Below are 26834 nucleotides of genomic sequence, written 5' to 3' on the forward strand. Positions count from 1 at the left end.
AAATTCTGAGGCATTAAAACCGCAAATGTAGAAAAGCAGAAATATTAAATATATCTTTTACTAACTATAAATTAACAAAATTATAACCAATATATGGCATATGAAGAAAAGGATTCAAATTTAAATGCTAAATCCTAAAAAAATGGCAAGTCAAAGAACAAATGTAGAAACAGATAATTTCATTAAAAAATTATAGCAATGAAACAATATACCAGAACTTTGAGAATATATCCAAACTAATCTTTCAAGAAAAATGTATGTCCTCAAAGACAAAAAAACAAAATAATAATAATAATAAACAAAAAAAAAACAAAAAATAAAACACATCAATCAACTGGGAAAGCAACTAAAAAAACTAAACTAAACTAAAAAACCTAAAAAAAGCAGCAAATCAACCCCTTCCAAACTTCAACTAAACACAAAAGCAAATATTCTGAAAACCAAACAAGCAATAAAAAAATTAAAATAACCACAAAACTCCTATGAAATGATAAATGAAACTAGGTTTATTTAAAAGAAATCTACCAAAAGAGATGTATAAATATGTATGGTAAACATTAAAACAAACAAAACCAACCAAAACACTGGTTCTGAAGTCAGAGGACCAGAATTAAAACTCTACTTATAAGGCTTACTACCTGGTTACTTAAACTTGCTAGATTTCTACTTCTTCATGTGAAAAATTAAGGGATTGGATGAGGTGACTTTTAAGGTTTCTTCCTTTTCTAGATCTGTGAGATTATAAGCCTATAAACTGTCAAATCTGATTTGTTAATCAAATTATCAACATCAAAAATGAAGAAAAAATGTTTTTTAAACAAATAAAGAGAAAAGGAATTAGAAATTACTCTGCACAATTATATGATAAAATTGATAACATGTGAAATAGCTAAAAATTAAGAAAAATGTTAAATACTTAAAAATATTAAAAACAGAATCATATTAGGCTCTGAAAAAAGCCTCAGTAACAGATTTACAAATGAATTCTATCAAACATTCAAAGAACAATTAAAATATTACATAAATTGCAAAAATAGGGAAAGAAGGATCTTCTTCCATAAGACAAATATTGTCCTGATATCCAAACCAAGGAGAGATAAGGCAGAGAAAGAAAAAGTCACTATGGGAGAATAGTGACTGTTAAGACTTAAAAGGAGTCCAGATCACTTAGGGACATTTTAGTAAAGCTCTCAAAATACATTTTTAAAAATATGATAAAGAAAAAGCACTACAAACTGTTCTATTTTTAGTTCAGGAATCCATAAAACACATTCCTACCAAGATCTTAGAGATGCTCTGAGCAGACAAGCTAAGGTAGCCAGAAAGCAAAGTCTGTTAAGTAGTAGGCACTCAAATCAGAAGGTAATGCCAGAACAGCACCCAACTCAGGAGATGAGTCATCTTGTATCTTGGCAAAACACAGTGCATCCAACAAATTAGACACAAAGCCCAGTAACAGTTGAACTCAATACAACAAAACATTTGACCAAACTACAAGGGGTAAGGTCTCACTAATCAATAAAACTGTTGGTAAAACCATAAAGGAGTTTGGAAGAAATCCATTTTATAAAACATCTTATACTACACACACACACACGTATATGTATATGTATGTGTATAATCACAATAAGCTCCAAATGGATATGCAATCTAGATATAAAGGAAGACATACATGTCTTGGTTAAACAGAGAAGATAACAGATGAAATAAACAATTTTATCATATAAAATTGATAATAAATGCAGTTAGAATTAGAAAGGAACATTACCTGATGGGGGAAAAAAAAATCTTTGCACCAAATTCTTCTTTAAAAAATGTGATATTATAGGAATACAAATATATAAGAACAAAAGCCATTCCCTATTAGCTATGTCAAAGGAAACGGTTATCAAATGAGGAAATACAAGTTATCAGCTACTATGTGAAAAAAAGAAGTACTTCAGATCACTAATAACTAGAAAAGGCAAATTGAAGCAATTCTGAGAACTCCCCTTACAACCATAAGATTGGCAAAGATGCCAAAGAAAAATTACAATTGTGAGAGGGATGGGAACACAGGAACACTAATGCATTGTTGCTGGAATGGAATTCTGTGGACAAAAAGATAAGCAAGTTGTGATGAGGAAAAGAGGGACTTGTCTTAAGAGACTAATATAGTTGCATAGGGAATTAGAATTCTCCAACATTCTAAAATGTTTTTATAATTATATATTGTAAGAAGATGGAAGCATGGGCAGGTAATAGGAGGAATATAAAAGGAAGGCTTGGTACTGTGAAATCAATATCAAGACTGCTAAATTTCAGGGCAAACTAAGGGCAAGTGAGGAAAACTAAAACAATGATCAATTCATTCATTCATTCATTTAGGCAGGCCATGGGGGGGAAGAGGAGAGCCAATAGTTAGGGGAATTGGCAGAGATTTCCACTCTCATTTTGCTTCTACAAAGAGAATGATCTTTGGACTAGAAAAGAGAATAAAAAATGGATAATAGGAAATTGATACCCAAGATAATTGAGATAGTAAAAGAGCTACCTTTGATAAATTCAAGTCATTCAGCCTAAGGAAGCTCCAGTCTTGAAAAGGAGATGTGACTGTGAGTTGCTTGGTGATAAGTAATTATCTGAACTGTCTTGGAGAATGAGAAATACTGGAGAAGAGAAAATTAACCAAGTTTCCAAAAAAGAGAGAGAGAGAGAGAGGGAGAGGGAGAGGGAGAGGGAGAGAGAGAGAGAGAGAGTGACACCTACAATACAGGACAATAGTTTAATTTAGATTTTTCATAAAAACTATAAGATGTACTATTTTTAAAAAATAACTTACAAACACTTAGGAAAGAAAAATGGTGATGATAAAGAGTCTGTATGATTCATTTAGAACAGGTACATGTTTCCTTTTCCTTATTTGTACTTAGTTCTTTTTTTGATAGGGTTTTGAAACAAGCAGATCAAGTAGGTACTTCATTTAGAATTTAACAAAATATTTGAGAGTCTCTGATGCTATTTCTTTTTTCTGCTAAGGTAATTGGGGTTAAGTGATCACACAGCTAGTGTGTGTTAAGTATCTGAGGGCCAGATTTGAACTCAGGTTCTCCTGACTTCCGGGCTGGTCTGATGCTATTTCTATAGAAACGATGAAAAGATGTTGGTTAGACAATAAATAATTAGAAGGATTAGGAAGTGTAATGCCTGGACCCAAACTCAGGAAGAATAACTAATACATGAGATAACAGATCCAAAAATAGTTGACATGCTAGAATGTTGGGTTAAATCTAATAAAATGAAATGTAATAAGGGCAAATATTTAGGTTTGAAAATTTGACTTCATAAGTATAAGATAAGGAAGGCCAAGATTGTATTAGTCTATCTGGCTGCCATATCATTGTATAGTTGGCTTACTGTAGACTACTGTAACCCCTGATTTTTTTAAAAAACAAATGATGGCCTTATGATTTGCTCTGGTCATATTCAAGCCTGGGCAACTCATTTTAGGAAGGATTTTTGGAGAGTATCCAGAAAAAAGCAAGTGAAGTGAAGAGTCATGGGTATGAGGGCCAACTGAAGACTCTTAGAATATTTTACCTGAAAGACTTAAGTAATAAGATATGAAAGCTGTTTTCAAACATCTGAGAAAAGGGATTACACTTGCTCTGCTTGTCCCAAAGACATTAACTAGGAGCAAGTGTGGATAATCTAGAGGCAAACTGAGATTGGCTATAATTATAAACCTCCTAACAAATGGGGCCATCCAAGCATAGAATAGACTACTTCAGAAGAAAGTGGGTTTTTTTTCTTAGAGATCTCTAAATGAAGATTTATCTTTATCAAGTATTCCATATATGGAGCTCTTTTTCTGCTATAGACTGGGCCAGATAGCCTCTGAGCTTCTGCTCAGAGAATTGCAATAGAAATTGTGTAATTCTTTGTTTCTATAAATGGCTTAAAAAGGTATAGGCAAAGTGCTTAGAAGATAATTCAAGAAGAAAAGAGATAACTGATTTGGGCAGGAAAAAGGGCAAGGGATCTTTTCCCTTGATATGACGTTAGGATTTTAGGGAAAGGATAAATGGCTTCTCCCCACAAAAATGACTGGGGTGTACAGGAGATAGTTCACAAACAATGCAATCACTATATAAATGAAGAAACCAAGATCCTAAAATGTGTGATGTATTCATAGTCACATGAAGTTGGGATCAGAACTCTGGCATAATCTTAATCTCACTTCCACTCTTCCCCACTCAAAACCAGCCAAATGTCTGTTAAGAATGCAGTTATACTTGATTTAATCAGTCCTGATAAACCTGATTTTAATCATTTGTATGATAATACAAAGAGCAATGGATTTGGAATCAAAACCCCAGGTGTTACATTGGAGCTCTGCTACTAGCTGTCCATGTGGTTCTGGTAATTAATTCAAACTCCCTGGGCCTTGCTGAATTCAAGTATCTCTGAGGTTCTTTCAACTCCAGATCCTGGGACCACATTCAGGACATTTGAATAATACTGAGTCCTATAAGGGAAGAGCCAAGAATCTACCCCCTTTTCTGGACACTTCCTTCAGTGAAAGCTAGTTCCAATCCTGCCTGAACTCCTTCCTCCACCCAGGCCCCCTCTTCCCCTTGATAGAGACTAAAGAAAAAAATTCAGGAATGAAATGCCCTTGATGTCTTTGTTAGGAGTAAGGAGGTCAAATTATAGACTTTTAAATCTGGAAGATAGCCCATCAAGTCTGACCCATTCATTATCTCCTGGAAGAGACTGGGGTTGAGAGAGGTCAATAACTGACTCACATTCATATTAATTAGCCAGTAGGTAGCAAGCTACAAAAGAAATGAATCCAGCAATTCTAAAAAATATGCTGTGCCACAATTTTTGGTACTAAGGCAAAAAGTTAGGCCCTAGTAAATAAATGATTAAAATATTTATTTTGGGGACCCAGTTTTTTGCCAACAAAAATTGCACACACATAAGATTCCGCATATGTCTAATTACTGTGCGTTAACAAACACAAATACCTAAAAAGGAAGCCAGTTACCAAATTAGCTTAAACTGAGAAGTGTAGGGGGAATAACACAGAGCTGGGGGCCTAGAGTTCTGGATTCTATTTATAGACTTACCACTAACTGGCTGTGAGACTACGGAAAGTCAACTGACCACTGAGAGCCTATATTACTCCTCTAAAAATGAAATGGTCGAGTTGATGAGCTCTAAAATTTCTTCTGGCTCTAACATTCAATTTCCTAAGCTCCCTTCCAGTTCTGACATCCTGTGTTTTAAGGGCCAGCTTCTTAAATTGTGGTTTAGGGTCTCATAACTGAATGTGGGAGTTATAAAATTATGAATTATCACTAAATATATGATTTGTATACCTACATACCCAGGGTCATGTAAAGACTTCTCAGGTGGAAAAGGAGTAAAAAAAGGTTAAGACTCTCTTGTTTTAGGGCCCTTCACAGTTCTGACATTATGTTCTGAGGCCCCCTCCAGTTTTAATAGTCTATATTCTAAGGTTGCTTCCAATGCTATATAACACTTCTTTTAGAATTTACTATCTTCTCTGATTCGAAATTTTGCTCAAAATTTTGTAAAATGAAATTATAAACAACATTCTCGTTCCCCTATGTGAAAGTGAGTTGAAGCAGATGATCTAAGGTCTAAGTTGTGTGATCAAAAACATGACCCATTCCAAAAACACTACAGATACTATCGAACTGAACAGCAAGCAGTTCCTGATAAATGTAAAGAATAAGTTGTACAAGCTAAAAAGTTGAACCTTTTTCCCTTTGCAGGAAGACAGCACAGCTAGAAATAAGCCCAAGAGACAGCGCAATTTTGCTTCAGTTTTTCAGTAATGGGATAATTTCTATTTTCACACCTAAGACTACTAATACCTCTACCTCTCTCACCTCTGGCCTATACTACTTCAATAAGCTCCTGGCTGGTGGTCTTGCTCTTCCAAGTCATTCTACACATCCTGCCACATCAGTCTTCTTAAAACTGATCTGATGGTGCCAATAATCCTGTTGGAGAACTTTACAGAGGCTCATTTTTGTCTTCAATAGCTTGAAATTTACAAGTCTTTCACAATCTAGTCTCTAATTCTCTAATTTTCATCAGCATGGTATACTGGAAAGAGGACTGTACTTGAAGCCGGAAGATCTAACTTAGAATTCTGGATCTACCTTCAATTTCCTCATCAGCAAAATGAGGTATTGGCACTAGGTTTCCTTTAACTCTAACATGTTATTTCTTATCCAGACCCAAAAAGAAATTTCCTTTACAATATTTTTAACAAGTAGTCATCCATCCAGGTCTTCCTGAAGACCTCCGCTGATGGGAAACTCATAACTTATCTCCTTAGGCATCCCATGGCACTTTAGGACAATGCTAGTTGTTAGGAAGCTCTGCCTCCCATCTCGCCAAAATCTGCCCCCGTGGGTTTCCTTCATCATTCCTGGTTCTCGCCTCTAAGACCATGAAGAACAGATTTAATGACTCTTTCATATCAATGTCTAGCCCAACCTATTCTCCTATGTTCTAGGAGCTAGTTTTTCATAATGCTGGGCCCTCTCTGGGTCATACTAGGCCTATTCTTGACCCTCCAGACTTCAAAATCCTGTCTCACCTGCAGGCTCATCCTGGCATGAACCCCTGAAAAGCCTGCCCCCTTTCTCCTACTGGTGAATTTCTCCTGGAGTCTTCATTTTGTGAAAAGGCAGAGGTTAGCTTGCCTTCATTCCTCTCTGTTCCTTACTCTCTAGGTTTCAAAATCGTGCTCTTGGGTAAGGTCCTTCATCTTATTCTCATGTTCTTTATGTTTCCTTTATATGCTGTCTTCTCCCATTAGAATGTAAACTCCCTGAGGACAGGGACAATCATAATTTTTGCTTGTATTTGTATCCCCAAAGGAGCAAAGTGCAGGTACAATAAGTGCTCAATAAGTGTTTTCTTCCCTTCCTTCTTCCTCTCTTTTCCATCTCCCATGCCTGACATGGACTCCTCTCTGATTTTTATTTGCCTGTTGAAACCCCTCCCCATTCACCAAAGGCAAGACCAGCTATTAAATTCTTCACCGAGTCTTCCCCTTCTCTCTCTCTCTCGAATTTGTTTTTTACTGAACATATTCTCATTCACAATATACTCGACGAGCATTCGTCTTTTCCCACTATTCTGCCAACACCCAAGGCCATGAGTCCCACCTACGTCTCATGCCCTGAGCCTTGGCTTCGGAAAGCCCGCCGTGGTGCTTTGTGAATGCTTCCTGAACTGAAAAGAGGAAGGTCTCTTCTTCACACTCTCTGAGTACCTGCCAATCTTCATTCAATTTTAAGCTTCAGAAGGGCAGTCGGACTGTCTTGGCCAGTTGGTATACTAAGGGTCTATTAATATTTGGCACAGTGTGGTCTGCATACAGCAACCACTTTCAAAAAATATTTGTTGAGTGAAATCACAACCTTAATTGGTTCTCATGCTAACAAGTGAATGCTCAAGAAAAAATGTATATGGAGTCATTTCCACTGTTTTCTTCCCACCCTTTGTCAACAGTTAGTTAAAATACCTGATCCCTCATGAATATTCTATAGCTAGAATATCTTTCCAAATAAAAAATTAAGGTATAATCAATGACCCACACCACTTTAAATCAAGATTTAAAAAAAAAAAAAAAAAAAGCTGTACAGAACCAAAATAAAATAACTCAGCCAGGAAATGACAGAACACTTTCCTGATGCATTTTCTGGTTACAAATCAAGTTCTCTGGTCTTCACAACAACTTCTGTCAGGTAGGGAATACAATGATTCTTCTTTCCATTTCACAAATGAGGAAGGCAAGCCCAGTTTCTTGGTTCCTATGGTCACAATGAGTTGAGCAGGCTAGAACTTATGTCCAAATTAACTGATCCATGTCCAGGGTGCCATTATAGCAAGCACACCTTCATGGAATGTATTTTGGAAGAACTAAATGAGGTTTTCATTTAGTTATAGGATACAGTTCAGATTTACAGTTCACATTTCTATTGCACTAATAAGGTTAACAATGTTCTTTTCAAGGGTTGCCAAATTTTTCTCACGGATCCCTGCATGGCCTCCAAACCAGTTTATCTTTACCTTTACAATACTTAACACCCACTCTTTCCCTCCCTTCTCCCTAAGAAATATCAGTTTCTGTGTCTCCAGTTTTCAAATGGAGGAAATCAAATAATACATATTATAAATAAATATAAACACAACACAATGTGTGGCACACAATAGGCACTTAATAAATGCTTATTCCTGTCTCTTTTATCCTTTAACTTCTCTACTATCTATAGAGTTTCTAAGTCTGGAAAATTTTCTCATGTATCCTAGGGCCAACAAATATAATTTCTGGGATTAAGTTGAAAGTGGTCAGAAGAGTAGATTTTAGGTTTTTCTAAAGTCATTTAACCGATTACTCCAAAATGTTTATCTGGAACAAATGTACTGCTCTCCCAAGCCGAGCTCTCACCAGCAGCATTCACTACAACCCATGGTACCCATTTGGTACCCATGGTACCCTAGCTTACCAAGGTTAAGAAGCCAAGATGTGAAGCTAGGCTTCTCCTGACTCAGGGGCCAAAGCTCCAGCTCCTCCCATTCCACTGCCTCTTAAGACATGGCTCCTCCTCTTCTAGAAAAAGATGGTCCTCCCAAACCCCATCACTCTGGGGCCTCTCTGAGCTTACTTGTAATGGGTGCCTCTGGTTGGGATGCCTCCTTCTCCCTTTTTTCTCCAAACCTCCTTAACCTATGCTGGGAACTTTGATGCCTTGTACCCCTACAGCCAGATCCTCCTTCAGCTAATTCCTAGCATCTCCCTGCTGTGACATCAGGGGTGAGAGCCAATCAGACCTGCCCGAGCAAGAAACCACTCCCCCTGCACCCTCCAGAAAGGCCAGTGCTTGCCTCCGTGTCAGGGAGCTGTGCTGAAAGAGAACTAGGCGAGCAGGCAGAGCGTCTGCCAGCACCGCCCAGCAGCGCGCGCTGCACGCACAGGCCAAAGGCCATCCCGCTGCTGAACCCGCACCGGCTCCTTTCATGCCTCCTACCATGGGCTGAAGACCCCTGGGCCAAAGGCTTGGATGACCTCCTTGGCTGTAGCTTTCTCGGGCTGCCCCTTGGCCTATGTTTCCACCCAAGGACGTCTCATGTTACGCCTCAAGCTTTCCCTAGGATGGATTAAGAGACGCGCTATAAGAAAGGCCTACTGCTTTTAAGCATTACTGGCCTGACTCTTGGGAAAGCCTCCTTTAAGTCCCACAGAAATAGACTGGGACAGAAACACAGTCTAGCGAGCAGGTAGGACACCAACCCGGCTCTCAGTCCCAGCATGGCATGGCAAGTGCATTACAGAGTTACAAAACAAAGTGCAATATGAGGTCATGCAGTCAATGTGAGGAAGGAGAAGGGCCAGAGCAAAGGGAGGGCAGTCTGAGTGGGGCAGCCACAGATGGAGGCCCACTTTCCACTATGCTTAAACCGAAGGCTGCCGCCTTCACAAGTTGTATGGATAATTGCTTAAAACATCACATTCACAGTTCGTTCAGAAGGGCACCGATTTCCTAGAGGAGAGGCAAAAGGCCAGGCACTGGGATCCATCTTCCTTACCTAATCTGCTGAAAGCCCAGGTACCACAACCCAGCTGGAGACCCTCCCTGGTTGACCAGAACACAATCAGGTGGGATACAGTCATCAAGTCTTCTGAGAGGGGCCCCGGGTGGCTATGTCTAAGTGCACCCTGTCTGGAACCAGGAAGGCCCCTCTGAGAGCTTCTGACAAGCATTCATCCAAACTCCAAACTCCACCTGAGAATCATCCCACATGGGGAAAATACTACTCTTTCAACCAGTTCTAACTTAGGAAGGCTGGGCTTACAATGAGTCAAAATATCTGTATCGCTTATGGAAACTTTGCCATCCAGTATCACGAGGATACTCCTTCCACACAAGTGTCTCAAAGACATGAATCAAAGCATCATTAGGAAGACCTGCCTCACTAAACATCTCTGCTATTTCAGTCAATCCGAACCTTAGAAGCTAATTTCAAGAAGTCCTCACCCGCTTTTCAGCAGCGCTGCGACTCCAGGCATGGTGTAAGCAGCCCACAAAGGGCAGGGCTGCCCCCTCTCTTGTGTTGGCCTAAGGTCAATCCTATGAAGCCTTTTTGATGGTCCTTAAGCTATTTAGTAACAAAAATCAGGTCAGGTAAGGCAAACCCTTGACTTCAGAATATCAGGAGCAGCACTCACACGGAGATATATTGTTCTTGCCTTTTAAGGAACAGCACTTGGTCTATTGTATCTATAAGGAGAACTTATATGTAGGATGTTATACCCACTATAAAAACCAACACCCTTGGGTGAAAAGCGCTATAACTTATGGCAGGGAGGGACTTTGTTTACTGCAAGTCTGGGTTAGTTTGTGTCCTGTCATACTGTATCAGAAATGGAAGGGGACTAATAGGTCCTTCAAGAGCCTGACCAATATGGTATCATTTGATTCTCCCTGTGACATGGAGATGGGGGATTCCTGGTGTGTTCCCATAGGCAACCATAAAAGAATGGATACAGTTTGTGTGTGTGTGTGTGTGTGTGTGATTTTTTTTTCAATGAGGATCTGGGAGATACCAAAAATGCTGAGTCTTAAGCTAAAACATGCAGTTTTAGTCATTACTTTTTTGCCATATTTTTCAATGGCTATCAGTCAGATGAATTTTGACCTAATAAATGCAAGTTTAAGGAGAAAAATCTCAGACAATATTCTCTCAGCTGAGAACGAAACAAAACAAAAATCAAATAAATTAATCATTTGGATCCCACCATATATGAGGAAAAATTAAATTCCTTTTAGAGGAACAAACCAACTGCCAAAACAACAACAGCAAATGGAAACTTGAGCAAGATTTTTCTTTAAAGTTGTTTTGTTTTTTTGCTGAGGCAATTGGGGTTAAGTGACTTGCCCAGTGTCACACAGCTAGGAAATATTAAGTGTCTGAGCCCACATTTGAACTCAAATCCTCCAGACTTCATGGCCGGTGCTCTATCCACTATGCCATCTAGCTGCCCTTAAAGTTTAAAAAAATAAAAATAAAGAGAAAAGTTCCCATCTAGATAAGTGAGAATGTTGATATACTAATTCACAAAGAACTTATGACTCATCTAAATGCAAAAGCCTGCTTTTCTAAATAAGGACCCCCAAGACCTTTAGAAATGGTAGAGTTGACATCAAACAACCCAACTATCAGTCCAATCCTTGTCCCAACTACATATTCTGAGACCGATCTCCTAATACCTTAATTTTGAGGGACATAAAAATGGATCAATTTCAATTTGCCATATATTCACCAATAAAAAAAGCTTCAGAAATGTGTTTTAGCAGAAAGAACACTGGTTGGGTAATCAACAAAGCTGTGGAAGAGTCCTGACTCCGGAATTAACTACTAGTGGGATAATGGTCAAGTGGCCCTCAATTTCCACTAATGTAAAAATGAAGAGTTGGGTTAGATCAGGGGATCTTAATCTTTTCTGCATGAATGACCCCCTCTGGCAGTCTAGTGAAGCCCAAGGAACTCTTCTCAGAAGAATATTTTAAATGCATAAAGTATACAGAATTGCAAAAGAAATCAATTATATTGAAACAGTTACCAAAATATTAAAACAAAAAAACTCATAAAATTCAAGTTAAGAACCTCTGACAATCAGATGATCTCTAAGGTCCCTGCATGCTCTAACATCTCATGACCCCAAACTAGGAATATATAAATATGTCTTCAAACATAATGCAGTCTGAAGTCAGGCATGACAACCCAACAAAATTACTGAGTCTTTTTTCTCAGCTATTTGACCATCAAATCTAAACCTCTGGACCAACATTCTTCTGACATTATATGTGCTTATGGAAATTTTTAAAAAGCTTCTCTTAAATCTCCCAACCCAATGTTCTCTACTTAGAAGGAAGGTGACCCCAGGAAAACTAAATGACAGAGAACATGGGCTATAGGTAGAAACAAGCCCTAGGGGGAAATAACAACAACTACTTTTCCTCTTAGAAACTTAAGAGAAACATCATCATCTGAGAGAACAGGCCTTGAACTCTTCTCTTGGGAAAAGTGAGTCAAGACAACTTTGGACAAACAAACGAAAAGGGCCAAGAGTCAAGAACATCCTTTTAATACCTATATTTTGTGAATGCTGATCTAATATGAATCCTCCTCCTCTTCCTTTAATTCATGACCCTCAACTCCCTGAATCTCCACAACCCATGTTCCCAGTCCAGTGTCTGCTACAATGGCACACTTCTGGAAAAAGAAACAGTTCCTTAACCTAGCCCTAAACAGAAATCTATAAAATGAGAAAGTCTCAACCACTACAAAGGTAAGGGATGTGGATCTTATCCATAGGCTAGAAAACTAGACGGTGAGAAGTGTTAAAATCTGTTCAATAAACAGCTTCTCAACAAGCTCACAAGGGACCATCTGTTGTCCAAGGCAAACACAGAGGTGCGAGAAAGGCACCTCTCAACGCGCGTGCCGCCTGCTGCACACTTACCTTACCAGGGCATCTGGTTTGCTGAGCTGGTTGTTAGGAATACAGTTTTCCATTAAGTCCTTGTGCACGCCTGGACTTTTGCTGGCGCACTTCTGCTTTTTCTCATTCTTACTGGATGAGGAAGGGATGCTCCCATTTGTGGCGCTGTGACTTCGAGGAGAGGAGTTCACAACACCACTGGCATTTTTGTAATTCTTTGAGGAGGCAGTGCATGAGTCCTCCTTTAAGAGGTTTTCTGTACTTCCTACCAGGTCATTATTCAATCTTTTACTATTGATATGGTTTTCCATATATTCAATTTCTTGTATTTTAGAGTCTACGGGCTGTAAAATATTGTTATTTATTCCAAGATTGTGTTTCTTGGCATCTTTTTCCTTTTCTTTCCCCTTTTCTCTGTATTCTAGCTCTGGCAAAGTTGTAGATAACTTTTTGCTGGTTGGAATGCCTCCGTTGTGGTGTAACAGCATCGAGGAGTCCACATCAGACAATCCTTTGGCTGCTAGAAGACCAAAAACAAACAACACACAACAGGATTTAGTTTTCTATAGACATAAAACAGATCAATTCAACACATTACATTATCCAGGGCTGGGACACTCCCTCCATTTGCATCCTCATTTGGAAGCAACAACCCAATCACATTACACAGCTTTGAAAAACAACTCTAAGTAGGCTTGAGGAACTGAACGCCTGGAAAAACCACTTTCATGGAAAGTGGGCTAAGTCAGGTTCTTAGGAAGTGTCAAGATCAGGTCTATATTATTAGAAGCTATCCTTCTTAAGATGACATCCAAATTAAACAAAGAGCTCTAGTAAGACATTTATTGAAAGATAAGCAGCAGCACAGCATGGGGGAAAGAACACTATTCTTGTGGTCCAGAAGACCCAGCCAGGCTTCACTACTTATTAGTGTTTGGCATGTCAATCACCTTCACGCTCATTCAGAATCTCAGTTTCCTCATATAAAAAATAGGATATTATAATAAACTTGTTCCACAGGACTCTTGAGGAAAATGCTTTATAATCAGAAAGAACTATAAAAATGTGAGTAAATGGGTACACTGTGAAACAGGCAATGGCAATATTATATTCCCATTTTACAGATGAAAAAACTGAAGTTCAACAGTGTTGTGATTTACAAGGTAATTGGTAAAATCTATAAGGGTCAGGTCACATATAGTGCATCAGAAGTAAACAGGCAATAATGCTTGAGACCCCCAGAAGTGGTTTCCGTGGGTAATCCGAGACCTCTCGTGGGCGGGAACTCTGGCCACATTGAGATCACATCATTAACGGAAGGCATCTCCTTCTCTGATTAGTTGTGCATATGACCTCATAGCCCCTATTTAAGCTGTGGGCTGAGGAAGTAGGTTCTCTCTGAACCAGTGTTCATTGGGAGTCAGCAGGAGGTCAGCTAGGGGCAGGATGTGAACACGTGAATAAAAGACCTTGAGTTTGCACATGGCTGTTCTCCAGCGTTCTATTATGTATTTAAACCATCCGTTCTTATGAAATGATAGCCAGAGATCTCTGAAGACCTCAGACAGGTAAGCTTGGTAAAATTGGTTTAAGCACTGCAAAAGACAGTGACTGGAGATTTCTCTGAGGGACTGGGAATTAGGAGAGACTGGTAATAGTGAATGCAGAGTGGGTATTAACAATGGTATTCACAAAAACAGTGAATGCCTAGAGTTGGCATTCACAAAAATCAGAGGTAGAATTGGACCTAGCACCCGGGTCTCCTGACTTCCAGTTTTAGGTTCTTTCCAACATACCACACTTCTTCTGGAAAGAATACTTAAAAATTATTTTTTATCTAGGCTTGTGATTTCATTGGCATTGGGAACCACAGTAAAGAAGCTTCCTCACCTAAGACAAACAGGCAACTATTCCACAAAACAACTGATGGGGGCACTAATAGATTAAGTTACTTGTCCAGGGACACAGTAGTACCAGAGGTAAGATCTGAATCCCAGGGCTTTTTCATTCCAAGGGCAGCTCTTTAACCACTACATCTCCTAAAATAATATACAACTATAATCATATGAACTATTATTTTAATTAAAAATGTAAAAATAGGATTGCTAGTGAAATGGAAGATTGCAAAATTTAAACAGGTAATCAATAGCACTTTAATGGGAGACAAAAGTAATTTCCTTCTTTACCTACATACCTTCAATTGCAATATTTCTGCCAAGGAAGGAAATATATTTTCAAACTATACTCTGTCATACATACATCACTCTCAAATCATGATACTTTCTACCTCCATGCCCTTGTCCATGATATTCCCAATGTCTTGTCCTTCTCCTCCTTCCTTACTCTCCGCCCCCAAACTCCGATTCATCCTTTAAATCATGACTACAACACTACCCCAAAGAAGCCTTTCCTGACTCTTCCCATGCCCAGCAAAGCAATCTTCCCCTGTAACTCTCAGAGCACCCTGTTGTTCTAACACTAGTGAGCGTAAGAATTATGAGTAGGTATCTAACATTCCCCTATTAAACCAGACACTGAATGAGGGCACAGACTGGGTCTTATCTAAAACTGTGCCTTATTCTCCAGAGATTAAGTAGGACAATATTCATTCAGTACAAGTGGCTACTAATAAATATTTGATGATTTGGATTTAGTTTTGGGAGGGGCTTATTAAGTCATCCAAGCCAGTCAGCAAGAATGTAGATAGGTTCATGGAATACACACCATCCTTTTCTTCCTGAACTAAAGTCAACAAATGCCAATGCTAATTCTTCCATTTCTATTAGCTAGGGTTCCCGGTGGCTGAATCTCATTAGGAAAAGCCCCACTTACAGTATATTAAATAAAATCAATTTCAAATGGGTCCGACTTTGTTTTTCTCTTATTTTTATTCTGTGTAAATGCAATATAAACCTATATGTATGCACGTGTATGTGTGTCTGTATGTGTGTGTGAATACACACATACATGTATACACAGAGACACACTTGCATAAATGTGTGTGTATATATATGTGTATAGATAAAAATGCAATTACATACACACACACACATACACACACACACACACCCCTCAGCATCCTAATCTTAGTAACATTTTGGTTCTTAAACTCATCTAGTAATTGTTCATTCAAAGTACCTGTGTTTTGATACTAAGAATAAACAATGCAACACCATGCCTTCAAGGAGTACCCTCTCCAATTGTCTAAGAGCCTTCCTCAGCACTTTCCTCACAAATCCCCGATGACGCTGGGAGGACAAACATTCTCCTGCCCACTTGTCTGTGGTCACATAGCCACTCAGTGGGGCAGCCAGCATTGGAACCAGGTCTTGTGCATCCAGTCCAACGTTCATCACCCTCAGGCACACTGAATGGTAAGGCAGCAGATATGGAGCTTTTGGACCTACCTTCCTCCGCCTCCCTCTCTTGCCTCTGCAGCATCTGTTGCTCTGGAGGGAGAGCCTGTTGAAGAAGCTGCATGTAAAATTCATTCTCTTTCTGCACCTCTTTTTGTTTTCTTAACCGCATCTTATAGCTTACGTAACTTTTGAAGCCAAAGCCCAAGGTCACCACAGGGTACCCAATACTAGAAAGAAGACAGGTCAGTCAATAAAAGCACATTAAGATATAAGAGAGAGACCACGTGTTTCATGTACCTGTGAGAGCCCCTACAACTAGAACTACTGAGAAATTCTAGGTGATTGTGATGGTGACATCGACTACAGGAAATCAATCATTCATTCATTCATTCATTCATTCAAGGTAGAACACTGTACTGGGTGTCGGGGAAGATACAGAGGTACATATGACAAAGCCCTGGTCCCCAAAGAGCTCACTAACTAATAGAAAGGGAAAAGTAACATAAATCAGATAATTTACATCTGAATAAATGGAATCTAGATCATAATATGAAGAGTACCTAAGAAACAAAGTGCTCTGAGAACATATGAAAGAGAAAAGAAACACTGTGATAAGAATGGCTCATTCCCAATTGACCAATGAGACTGACTCTCTGACAAGTCTGACACTCTCTGTGACTTCAATGTAATTAAAGATGTCACCAGGTCGTTATCACCTTTAGAGAAACATGATTTTCATACAAAATAAATTTTACCTCACACTAGATTATGTGGTTTTTAAAAAAGAATATTTGTCTTCTAATAAGAGTTACTAGAGCACAAGAATACTTCGAAGAGCACTGCCAACCTAATTTCACATTAATGTGTAATCACAGGCTATTGTCAATGTCCCAGAATCCCACTCTAACACTATTTGGTCAACTGCCATTGCAACAGAGCTCCTATGGAACTGATCCACTCCTATAATATGCTTTGCCTTAATGTTAGGCAGGGTGGTCTATATAATTTCATTCATTCATTCATTCATCAACCATTAAGTACTAACTGTGCAAAGATTGCCCTTTAAAAATACTATGTGAAAAGCACTGGACCTCCTTTCTTTGGGCGAATATAAACTGATCTCAAAGTTAGAAAAACAAATCCAATAGGCCATCATCCGAGACTCTTGAGTACCAGAAGGCAGGATTCAAATTCAGGCGAATGCTTTAGCTTTTTAATCTTCTTGTTGCCAGAAGGGTACCACCATCACCTATTTCTGGAAAACTGTTCTGCAAACACAATACCATAACCTCAATAGAATCTTCATCTAGACCAAAGATGTCAAGCATGTAGCCCAGCAAACAACACTCTTGAGAGTGAGGTCCCAACCAGACTAAATGTAATTGGGAAATATTTAACAAAGTGAATTAAAAACACAATAAAACATAATGTTAATATGGGTTTTTTTGAGTCAATATGTGCCCAAAGGAATCCTTATGTACAACTCAGTGGCTCCTGTCTCTACTGGGCTTTGATACCACTGATCTAGATAAACATATAATGGCATCAGCACCAGCATCTGGTTGGTAACACATCAGGAAGCCAGCTCCAGTTAATTATCCCAGTCTTTTGGAAGATGACAAGTTGAAATGTTTTCAGTCAACTCATCAGCCAACCTGATGTCATTTCAGCAAACAAATACTTTAATAACCTGGGAATAAACTTATTGGCATCCAAATTCTATCAATCACCATAATGAGTCCAAATGAGGGCATATTATAAAAATTAAAGCAAAAGGTTATAATGGATTTATTTTATTCATACAACTGCGCTAAAAGTTCAAAAGAATAGATCTATATGTCTGGCTTAGATACAAGTTAATTGTAGTCTATGCATTAAGTATTAGCAAACATGGACATATTTGGGAGAAATATATTAAGCAAATTGTTTTTAGCAATGGGAACAAGTAACAACTAAGCCTTATTTTAAAAGATCACAATTTTTGCATGTTTCAGAGGAAGAAAAAGATTTTCTTGATAAATGATAACTTGTATATACATCTAAATAAATACTAATATTTTAAAGATTTTATTTTTTGCTTAAAGTACAGGCATTCATTAATTTTTCCTCAGAAACACTTGTTACTTTATTGGTTTTTTAAAAGAAATTTTTATTGACAACTATTGTTTTTATATCATTACAAAATCTTTCAATATAAACTTCCCTTTCAAAGAACTGTACATTATAACAAAGAATAAAAAAAAAAAGATATAACAGTTTAGGCAAACTAACTCATACACTGGCAAAGTCTGGATCTCTTTGCAATGTTACATAACTATAGTTTCTGAACTCTGCAATAATGAGGGAAAGGAGCCAGCAGGTAAGTTTATAATGCACTTCATTATTTCGTTGGTTGGAATAATACTCCTCTATTAAGTTGTGAATAATAATGATACCTTATGTTTACCCAGCATTTTAAGATTAATAAAGGATTCTTTCACATATTTCATTTGGTGCTCCTAATAATCCCATGAAGTAGGTTATATGACCATTATTGTCCCTACTACACATCTAAAGAAATGGAGGTTCCTTCAAGGTAAATAGCTTATTCAAAGTTTTTACAAATAGAGAGTAGTTCTGGAAGAAGAGGAACAGGATTCTGCCTGGCAGCTGATTCTCAGTTCAGAACTTCTTTCTCTACATTACAAACTTTACACTACAATTTGAGCCAACAGGGATTTAACATGGATACTCTCTAAGCCAGACCCTATGTTACTAATGGGGAAACAAAGACAAAAATAAAATATCCTGGAAATTAAGTGCACTCTTTGTGAAAATTATTCTTTCATAAAGATATTCTTATGTGCAAAAATCTAATGAGTGCAAAATGAGAAATTTACAATACCGGCAATGATTAAAATATGTAATAAAAAAGCTTTAAAAAAAAAAGCATTTAAAGACAACTTAATAAAACATACTATACTCACCAGTGAGCAGCAAATGGACGACAGAGGTCTACATGAAAGTTTTTGAGATCTTTAAATCTAATTGCTGCTTCAATATAAACAAAGAGTATCCACAGGGACACTGTGGGCAAACATACTCCCCTTTCTGCAAAAAAATGGGGGGAAAAAAGCACCACAGAAACAGATATCAGCAATACATTAACTGAAGTGACTCTGAAGCAATTCTTGACTTAATTTCCATGATTTTCATTAAAGCTTTCAACTTGCTGGGAATTAAAAAGATACTTACCCTTCCAAAGAGCCAAGAAAAATTAGTTTTTCAGATAGATTTTTTTTTGTCTGTTTTCTCAAAGTCAAAACTATGGAAATATTATAGACTTGACTTTACAAGCACAGAATTTAGAGCTGAAAAGAATTTTTGAGACCATCTAGTCCAATCTGTTCTAGTTTACAGATGAGGAGGAAAAGTCCAGAACTAGAAGGTGTATGCAGACAGAGACAAAGTTGAATACTTCTGTCCAATATAAGTGTTCTTTAGAAATTAAAAATTAAAGAGGGAGAGGGAGAGGGAGAGAGGGAAGGGACAAGGAAAGGAAGATGAAGAGAGTAAGGGAAAAGGGGAGGAGGGAGGAGATGAAGAGGAAAGGGAAAATAAGGGGAGGGAGAACATCCAAACTAACTTGATGAGAGAAGCCATGAGAGATTAATCAAATGGGAAAATATAACTACAGAAGAGCACATAAGAAAAGACAGAAAAAGTTCTATCAATAATTTGAAAATATTCAAGATCCTTTTCCTAATGATAACTGGTAAAAGACTAGTCCCACGGGATTTGGAAGGCATCTTCCATCACTTCTAATACTGTCATTTCACAGAGGAAACCAAAGGTCAGTCACTAAGGAAATTAGTAGCAGAACAGGAACTGCCATCCTAGTCTCTACTCTTTCCTTAGTACTTTTCCCCTAGCATCATAGTGCTGTAACAGAGCTGTCTGAAGACAGTGACAACAACAGGTAGCATTATTGTAGATGCAGCACATAAGTGTAGAAATTGGCTTTCCCCAGACCAAGAGAGCAGAAGTGCTTCATGTATATGTGTATAAAAACATACCCAAACTGAGTCATTCTCAAGATGACAGCTTTTCATAATCCAGTTATAAGCCATTACTCTCTTTCAGAAATTCCCAAGTTATTAAATTTTCCCATTTCCCCAGGACCTTCTGGAAACACCTTTCTATCATGCCCCACTCTCTCCTACTACAATTTTAACACCAAAGAAAATTTCCTTTGAACAATAGGAAGATCACCACTGGTTTATTAAATTACCCTCAATCCTGTCCAGCACAGCAAGTTGGGGACTCAAAGGTTAAGAAATATTTCTCATGCTAAATAAACCTGTTAACCTGTTCCAAAAAATATTTCAGAGCCTAGAACTCCCAGCTGGCCATGACCTCGGTCTGCTATCTGTGGACCAGTCTGGGTAAGCAGAGGCCCTCACACTGAGGCAGTGTGGCAGCAAGTCTCATTCTCAGGCCCGTCCACGACAGGACAGTCTCTGAGGACCCTTCCAGCTCATCATTACTACATGGGTTTCTGTAGGATAATTTATTAGCAACTGTCAAAACCTCTTCCAGGCCCTGTAATCTCCATCCACTGCTGGAAGAACCCACATTCATAAAAATCATGGCTTCTTAAAGTATTTAAATATCATACTTTATTAAGCTTATAGAAGAATATGAACAGAAGTTGCTCTACAAGATAACAATGTGGAAACAGCTAGGGGGTACAGTGGATATAGTACCCACTATGAAGTCAGGAAGGCTTGAGTTCAAATTTTGCCTCAGACACCAGCTGTGTTACCCTGGGGAAGTCATTTAACCCCAAAGCCTCCCCCAAACAAACAAAACCACCACCACCCTCAATTTCCTTATCCGAAGAATGATGGGCCAGACTAGATTATTTCTAAAGCTTTTAAAGTTTTATTATTCTATGACAGATTTATCATTGATTGTTGTTTATTTTTCATTAGTGCTGAAATCCTACAGGTTCAGAATTGGTCCAAAAGTCAGGTTTTCCTTGGCCTCTGAAGAAATATAAAAATTATACCAGCCTAATCTTTTCATTTACACCACATAGTATCAGCACCCTTGTTAATTAAAAAAATAAGCTAGATATTATTTGTTAATGGCCAACTCTGAAGAGTGAATGGTTGCAGATATGCAGCAGATTTTTTCATCAAAAGTTACATACTGAAGGTTTTCACACATTTCAGTGCCTGCAACTTAACTGAGATCACAAAGATGTTGGACTGAAAACTACTAAAAAGTTGTAATTAGGTAACTAATAAACTGAAGGCCAATCCTTTGATGAAATCAATCTATACAGAAATTTGGATCTCAGAATACTAGATTAACCTGACCTATACTCTCTCTTTTTTACAGACAAGAAAGCTAAAGCTTACACAGGGTGATTTATCTCAATAGATTTTAACTGTGATTTTGAGTATTACCCCCCAGTTGTTGAATGCAGAGATAGGACTGGAATCCTAGCCTCTGGACTCCCAGGTCAGCGTTCTTCCACTAACCCAAACTGACTCTAATAGTAATCCAGAAAACAGCTTTAAAATGCACACATTCATCCTTATTCTATCACATTTTATGCCAAAAGTGTTTTCTCCTTTCTTTTAGAATTCAAAACTATTGAAAGTTTCAATTCATTTAAAAATTCAAAAGACCCACCTGTGTGCCAGACGTACTGTACCCATACATAGGTGCTGGCAGCAAAAAACAGCCATTGTATAGGGATGAACAGGAGACATATTATATTTGAGGTGAATGCTACACAAACAAAAAACACAGAGAAGGCCTGAAAGAAAAAAAAGCAAAACAAAATATCAGAACACAAATTACTTTCCATCAAAATGCAGTTAAACATCTGTTAAACATCTGAAAATAAATTTCTAAAAGAACTGAATACAGTAAACTCTAAAGTAAGCTCACAATACTTAAATTCAATGTAAAAATTGAAATAAGAAATAACTCATTAAGCAAAGGACCATGTCTCTACATTAAAGATGACTACTATTTATAACATAAATCTCTAAGGAGAAAGGGACCTTAACAAAAGCAAAATTAGCCAGCACTGACTTCATGGGAATTTCACAGGTCTTAAACCTGAAAGACCTTGAGTTTTATCCCCCAAAAAGAATGATCTTTTCTGACTCAACTTCACTTACAAGGTTTCATGACAGACTTATCTATCTTTAAGAGAAGAGTAGAGGCAGCAGTTTAACAAGTCATTTTATGATACCTAAGATGTGGTCTTTTCGAGCCACTAATTTACACAGACCCATTTGCAATCTCTGAGTAGGCTCCTTTTATGAATTAAGATACAGGAGGCAGATGACGGTAGGAGGGAGCTAAGGAGGTTCTACAGTGAGTGTGCTTTAGAACAATACTTACTGGGCCACAGTAGAAACCTCTGGCCTTGGTTCTACTAATGAACTAACAGCCATGGGTATTAACAGTAAAAACAACAAAACAAACCAGCTGAAATAATGAGAATGCTCATAATAACAGCACTTTACAAATTCATTATCTCATCTGATCTGAATCAATGTTTCACTCCTCACTAACAACTCTGGCCTTCAACTTTCTTCTATTGGATTGAGGAATAAAAAGAGTCATAGGGTTTGGGGAGTTTGAAAAGTCTTTAGAAAAAATCATCTAAATGTTTTTATTTCTACAAACTCCTAAGGAGTTTTGGTTTTGCCTAATGTAATGAGACAAAATGCCATTTAAAGACATACTGGGGCCAAAGACTAAGGTAATAAAATTCAATTTGTACCCATCTACCAAATAATTTCCATTATCCATTATTAGAAGTATCCCTGATATGACCATGAAATGAAATTTATTATGTATTATTGGACAATGTGATTGGAAATAATTTTTAGTAAACATACCAAACCCTGATATCTGAAGGAATCATAAACACTTCTGATGAAAAGCCAGAATGGCCAAAGGTATTCAAATCTGAACTCCAGGACAAAATCTGCCAGCAACACAAGCGCCCACACTACCAGGAATTTCAGGTATAAAAATGTACTGCAAAAGAAAATAAAAATAAAAGTGTTAATTCACTGACAATTGTTAAGAGCTGGAAGAACATCCACTACTCCTGATCAAGAGAGAAGCATCTAAGTAATTGTACTCACCAGGGGTGACAAACTCAAACAGAAAAGGAGCCACCAAAATGTGCATAAGCATCCCTGCAGGTTAACAGGGACTTAAAAAAAACTACATATTAACATTATGTATGTTCTATTACATTTTTAGTTAGTTAGCTAGACATTTCCCAATTAGATTTTGAATTGAATCAAGATACACATATTTGAGTGTTTTGGGGCACAAGGGGCCTATGGGTTGCCTATCTGATACCTCTGGTGTACATCATAAAAATGAAGAAAGTCAAAGATAAAAAGAGATGCTATTATAACCCACCTAACTCAGTCTTAAAAAAAAAAATACTTCTTAATTAAAGTCCCATGTATTATCAAGACAAGGCAGATGATACTCCTATGCCAAGTCTGGCGATGACCAAAAGTACTTAACTACATTTAGAGTGGCAAAAACATTTAAATTTTCACCACTATTTAAAAATGTGTTATTTGTCTAGCTTCAAAATACTGCCACACACACTCGAAATTATAGCTTGCAAGCTGTTCTTCATTAGAGGAAAATGTCATGGTTGAAAGGCCTCAAATTTGCTGTTTCCCCACCCCTTTTACATCTGTTTGCAGAGGTCCATGAAATTCTTGATGCATATCCGTATATGCTTCAAGAGCTCAGTCTGTTTTTCCTTTTCTCCTCTGGCCCACTCTGTGCTAATCTGCATGCAAATAAAAAAACAAACAACCCTCCAAAATAGCCAAGGGTAGTGAAAGTAACTTAGGGAACAGATGTCAATTGCAAGTTTCCTACAGAATTAAATCATTGCCAAAAAAAAAAAAATAAGTAAATAAAAAATACTGTACATTTACAAAAATCATATAGCATGTGGCCATATTCCTTGGTAATTTTCCTTGCCTCTCTATGATCCTCTTCTCTCCTAATTCCCTTTGGAAGTAAAGTAGATTAACAAGATCTAAGATTTGGAAGGAATCTTAGAGACCAAATCCTCTCATTTTATACAGAGAGAAAGCCTAGAGTTTGAGAGTGGTTTGCCCAGAACTAAAAAAGAGCACAGAAATAAAAAAGGGCAAGAGAAATTCACATGGCATTAGAAGACCTAGCTTTCAATTTAGGTTGGGTCTCTCTCTTAGAAAGATCCCGAGATATCAGCAAAGGAACGCCTGTTAAACAAATAAATAGAATCAGTAGTCCACTTTGGGAAGTTTCTTACCTGTTTCTTGCAGAAGGCTACATAGATAGGTCTAGATTGGCCAAGATTCTTTGTATTTCCCAGACTCATTTATTCATTTAAATATTTTTAAGATCTTGAAGTTAACAAATATACTTCATATTCATTATCTCAAAATACATAAGACTAAGGAAAGGAAATGTTTTTCAAACCTGCCTATTTTTGATGCCTTTGGCCATTATACTGCCCTATGCTGAGCAAATCGTTAGAGTACATCCAGCAGTCCACCCCAGAGTCTACCCCCATCAGTTCTGAACTAGATGAAGTTAAAGCTTTTTTAAATGTACTAGAAATGTACAAAACTATTTTGCCTTGAATTTTAATTTTAATATAAATTTCAATGATGAGCTAATAAACAATAAATTCAATTAAATAAAGAAAATTATTCATTAATCAAATATTTATTAAGTACTCAATAGCCTTGTGGGAGAATATGCACACAAAAATCAATAACCATTTATTAAGCACCTATTATGTATTAAATAACGTGTTATGTACAGAGCTTATAAATATAAACATAATATTAAAAATAAAATAGCTTCCCGACCCTCAGAGAGTGAATATTCCACCTGAGGGATATAAACATACCCACAATTATGCAAATACAGGATAAACACAAAATAAGGACCAATCAGACTCAGAAAGGTCTTCTGAAGGAGATGACAACCTGTGCACCTGGAAGAAAAGCTCTGAGAAAACTTTGGCACAGGAAAGTAGCTCCCAGGGGGAAGAGCAGAATGTTGTACACCAAGGGGGCCATCATGCAACGTGCCTGAAGGGAGTATTAAGAATGAAAACTTAAGAGGGGGGGAGGGCTTTAAGCCTCAATGATGATTGCATTTTATTCTAGACCTAATAGGAAGCCACTAGAGTCTCTGGAGGAGGCAATGAGGTGGTTAGACCTGTGCTTTAGGAAACTATCGCTTTGATAGATGTGTAGATAATAGAGAAGGGAAATTCTCAAGGCCATGAAACCAACAGGGAGACTCCCGCAATCATCCAGGTTGGAAGCGATGAGCGCTTGAATCAGGTCATGGTATTGGGAGGGGAAGGAAACTGAGAGGAAGAAAAGATGCAATGAAGGTGGGCCTGCCAAGATTTGGCAAGTGACTGGACTTGGCGAGTGTGGGAGAGTGAAGAGTCAAGTTTAATTCAAAAGCTGCAAAACAAAGTGACTAGAAAGACTTGAAAGAAACAGGGAAGTTTAGAAGAGGGGTAGGTTTAAGGGGAGAGGTAATGAGTCCAAGTTGGGGTACAATTAATTTGAAATGGTAACAGGACTTCTAGTTGGAAATATCTAATAAGCAATTGGTAATATTGGACTAGAATTTAGGAGAGAGCCCTGGGTCAGATATTAGATCTCTGAGTTATCTTCATTAAAATGGTCACAGAACTTGTGGAAGCTTTAAGGCAGTGGTTCTCAATGACTTTATAATCTAATGGGAAAAGCAAGAAGGAAAACAGGTGTGTGTGTGTGTGTGTGAGAGAGAGAGAGAGAGAGAGAGAGAGAGAGACACAGAGAGAGAATGAATGAGAATGAATCTTGTTCAAAGAATAGCAAGGAAACCAGGGTCACCATAAAGGGCAATAAGGTACTAGCGAATTATTAAGGTAGAAGGGACCAGGATAAAATGACCTTTTCTGAACTGTAGGGGAGAGGGTGGAGAAGGGAGTGGTGACAAAGTCAGAACCTACACTTGAGGAAGATCACTTAAAAGCTGAATACTGAATAAACTGGAGTGTGGGAAAGACTGGAGGCAAGGAAGCCACCTAGAAAACTTCCTTAATAGGCTAGGCATGAGGTGATGAGGGGAGCATGTGGGAGAGATGTATCAAAGATAGAAGCAACACACCTTGGCAACAGATGGGACATGGGGTGAAAGAGTCAGGAGCCTAGGATAACCCCTAAGTTGTGCATCTAGGTAACTGGGAGAATAGTGGCACGTTCCACAATATTAGGAAAAGTCAGAAGGAGAAAGGGCATGGGGGAAAGATACCGAGTTCGATGTCTATAGGACACAATCTGACATATCTAATGGGCAGCTGAAGCTGTGAGACCCGAGTTCAGGAGAGGTTAGGGTTGGATAAACAGAGATGCTATGTGTGCAGAGAAATAACTGAATCAGTAATAAAACTGAAAAGTGTAATGAAAATGCAGAAAATCAACACTGTAAAATGCTTTGAAGAGATCATGGAAGCTGAAGACTTAAGAAAAAAATTGGTGAATCTGGCAATGAGGGCATCACTGCTAACTAGAGAAAATAGAAATAAATGGAGTTTTCCTTAAAATAATAAGTAGCATCTATCTAAAACCAATAGCAAGCATTATTTATAATAGGAAGAAGCGAGGTACATTGCCAGTAAGATCAAGGATGAAACAAGAATGCCCATTACCAACACTATTATTCAATATTGTACTAGAAATGTTGACTTTAGCAATAAGAAAAAGAAATTAAAGAAATTAGAGTAGACAACGAGGAGATAAAACTCTCTCTCTTTGCAGATGATGTGATAGTATACTTAGAAAATCCTAGAGAATCATTCAAAAATCTTCTTGAAACAATTAAAAGCT

At 37.9% G+C, this 26834-nt stretch overlaps 1 protein-coding gene across 2 annotated transcripts in view; it reads right to left on the reverse strand.

Moving 5' to 3' along the window:
* Window positions 1-26834, reverse strand: part of MACO1 (macoilin 1) — a 76084-nt gene that overhangs the window by 30565 nt on the left and 18685 nt on the right. For both annotated transcript variants that reach the window (XM_031962565.1, XM_031962566.1), the window contains exons 2-6: window positions 22806-22947; window positions 21580-21706; window positions 18864-18987; window positions 15946-16124; window positions 12560-13058 (exon numbers count right to left, since the gene is read on the reverse strand). In XM_031962565.1, coding sequence (XP_031818425.1) covers window positions 12560-13058; window positions 15946-16124; window positions 18864-18987; window positions 21580-21706; window positions 22806-22947 — 1071 coding nt within the window. The remainder of the gene's footprint in view (window positions 1-12559; window positions 13059-15945; window positions 16125-18863; window positions 18988-21579; window positions 21707-22805; window positions 22948-26834) is intronic.

Source organism: Sarcophilus harrisii, chromosome 3 (assembly GCF_902635505.1).
Source record: "Sarcophilus harrisii chromosome 3, mSarHar1.11, whole genome shotgun sequence".
NCBI lineage: Eukaryota > Metazoa > Chordata > Mammalia > Dasyuromorphia > Dasyuridae > Sarcophilus > Sarcophilus harrisii.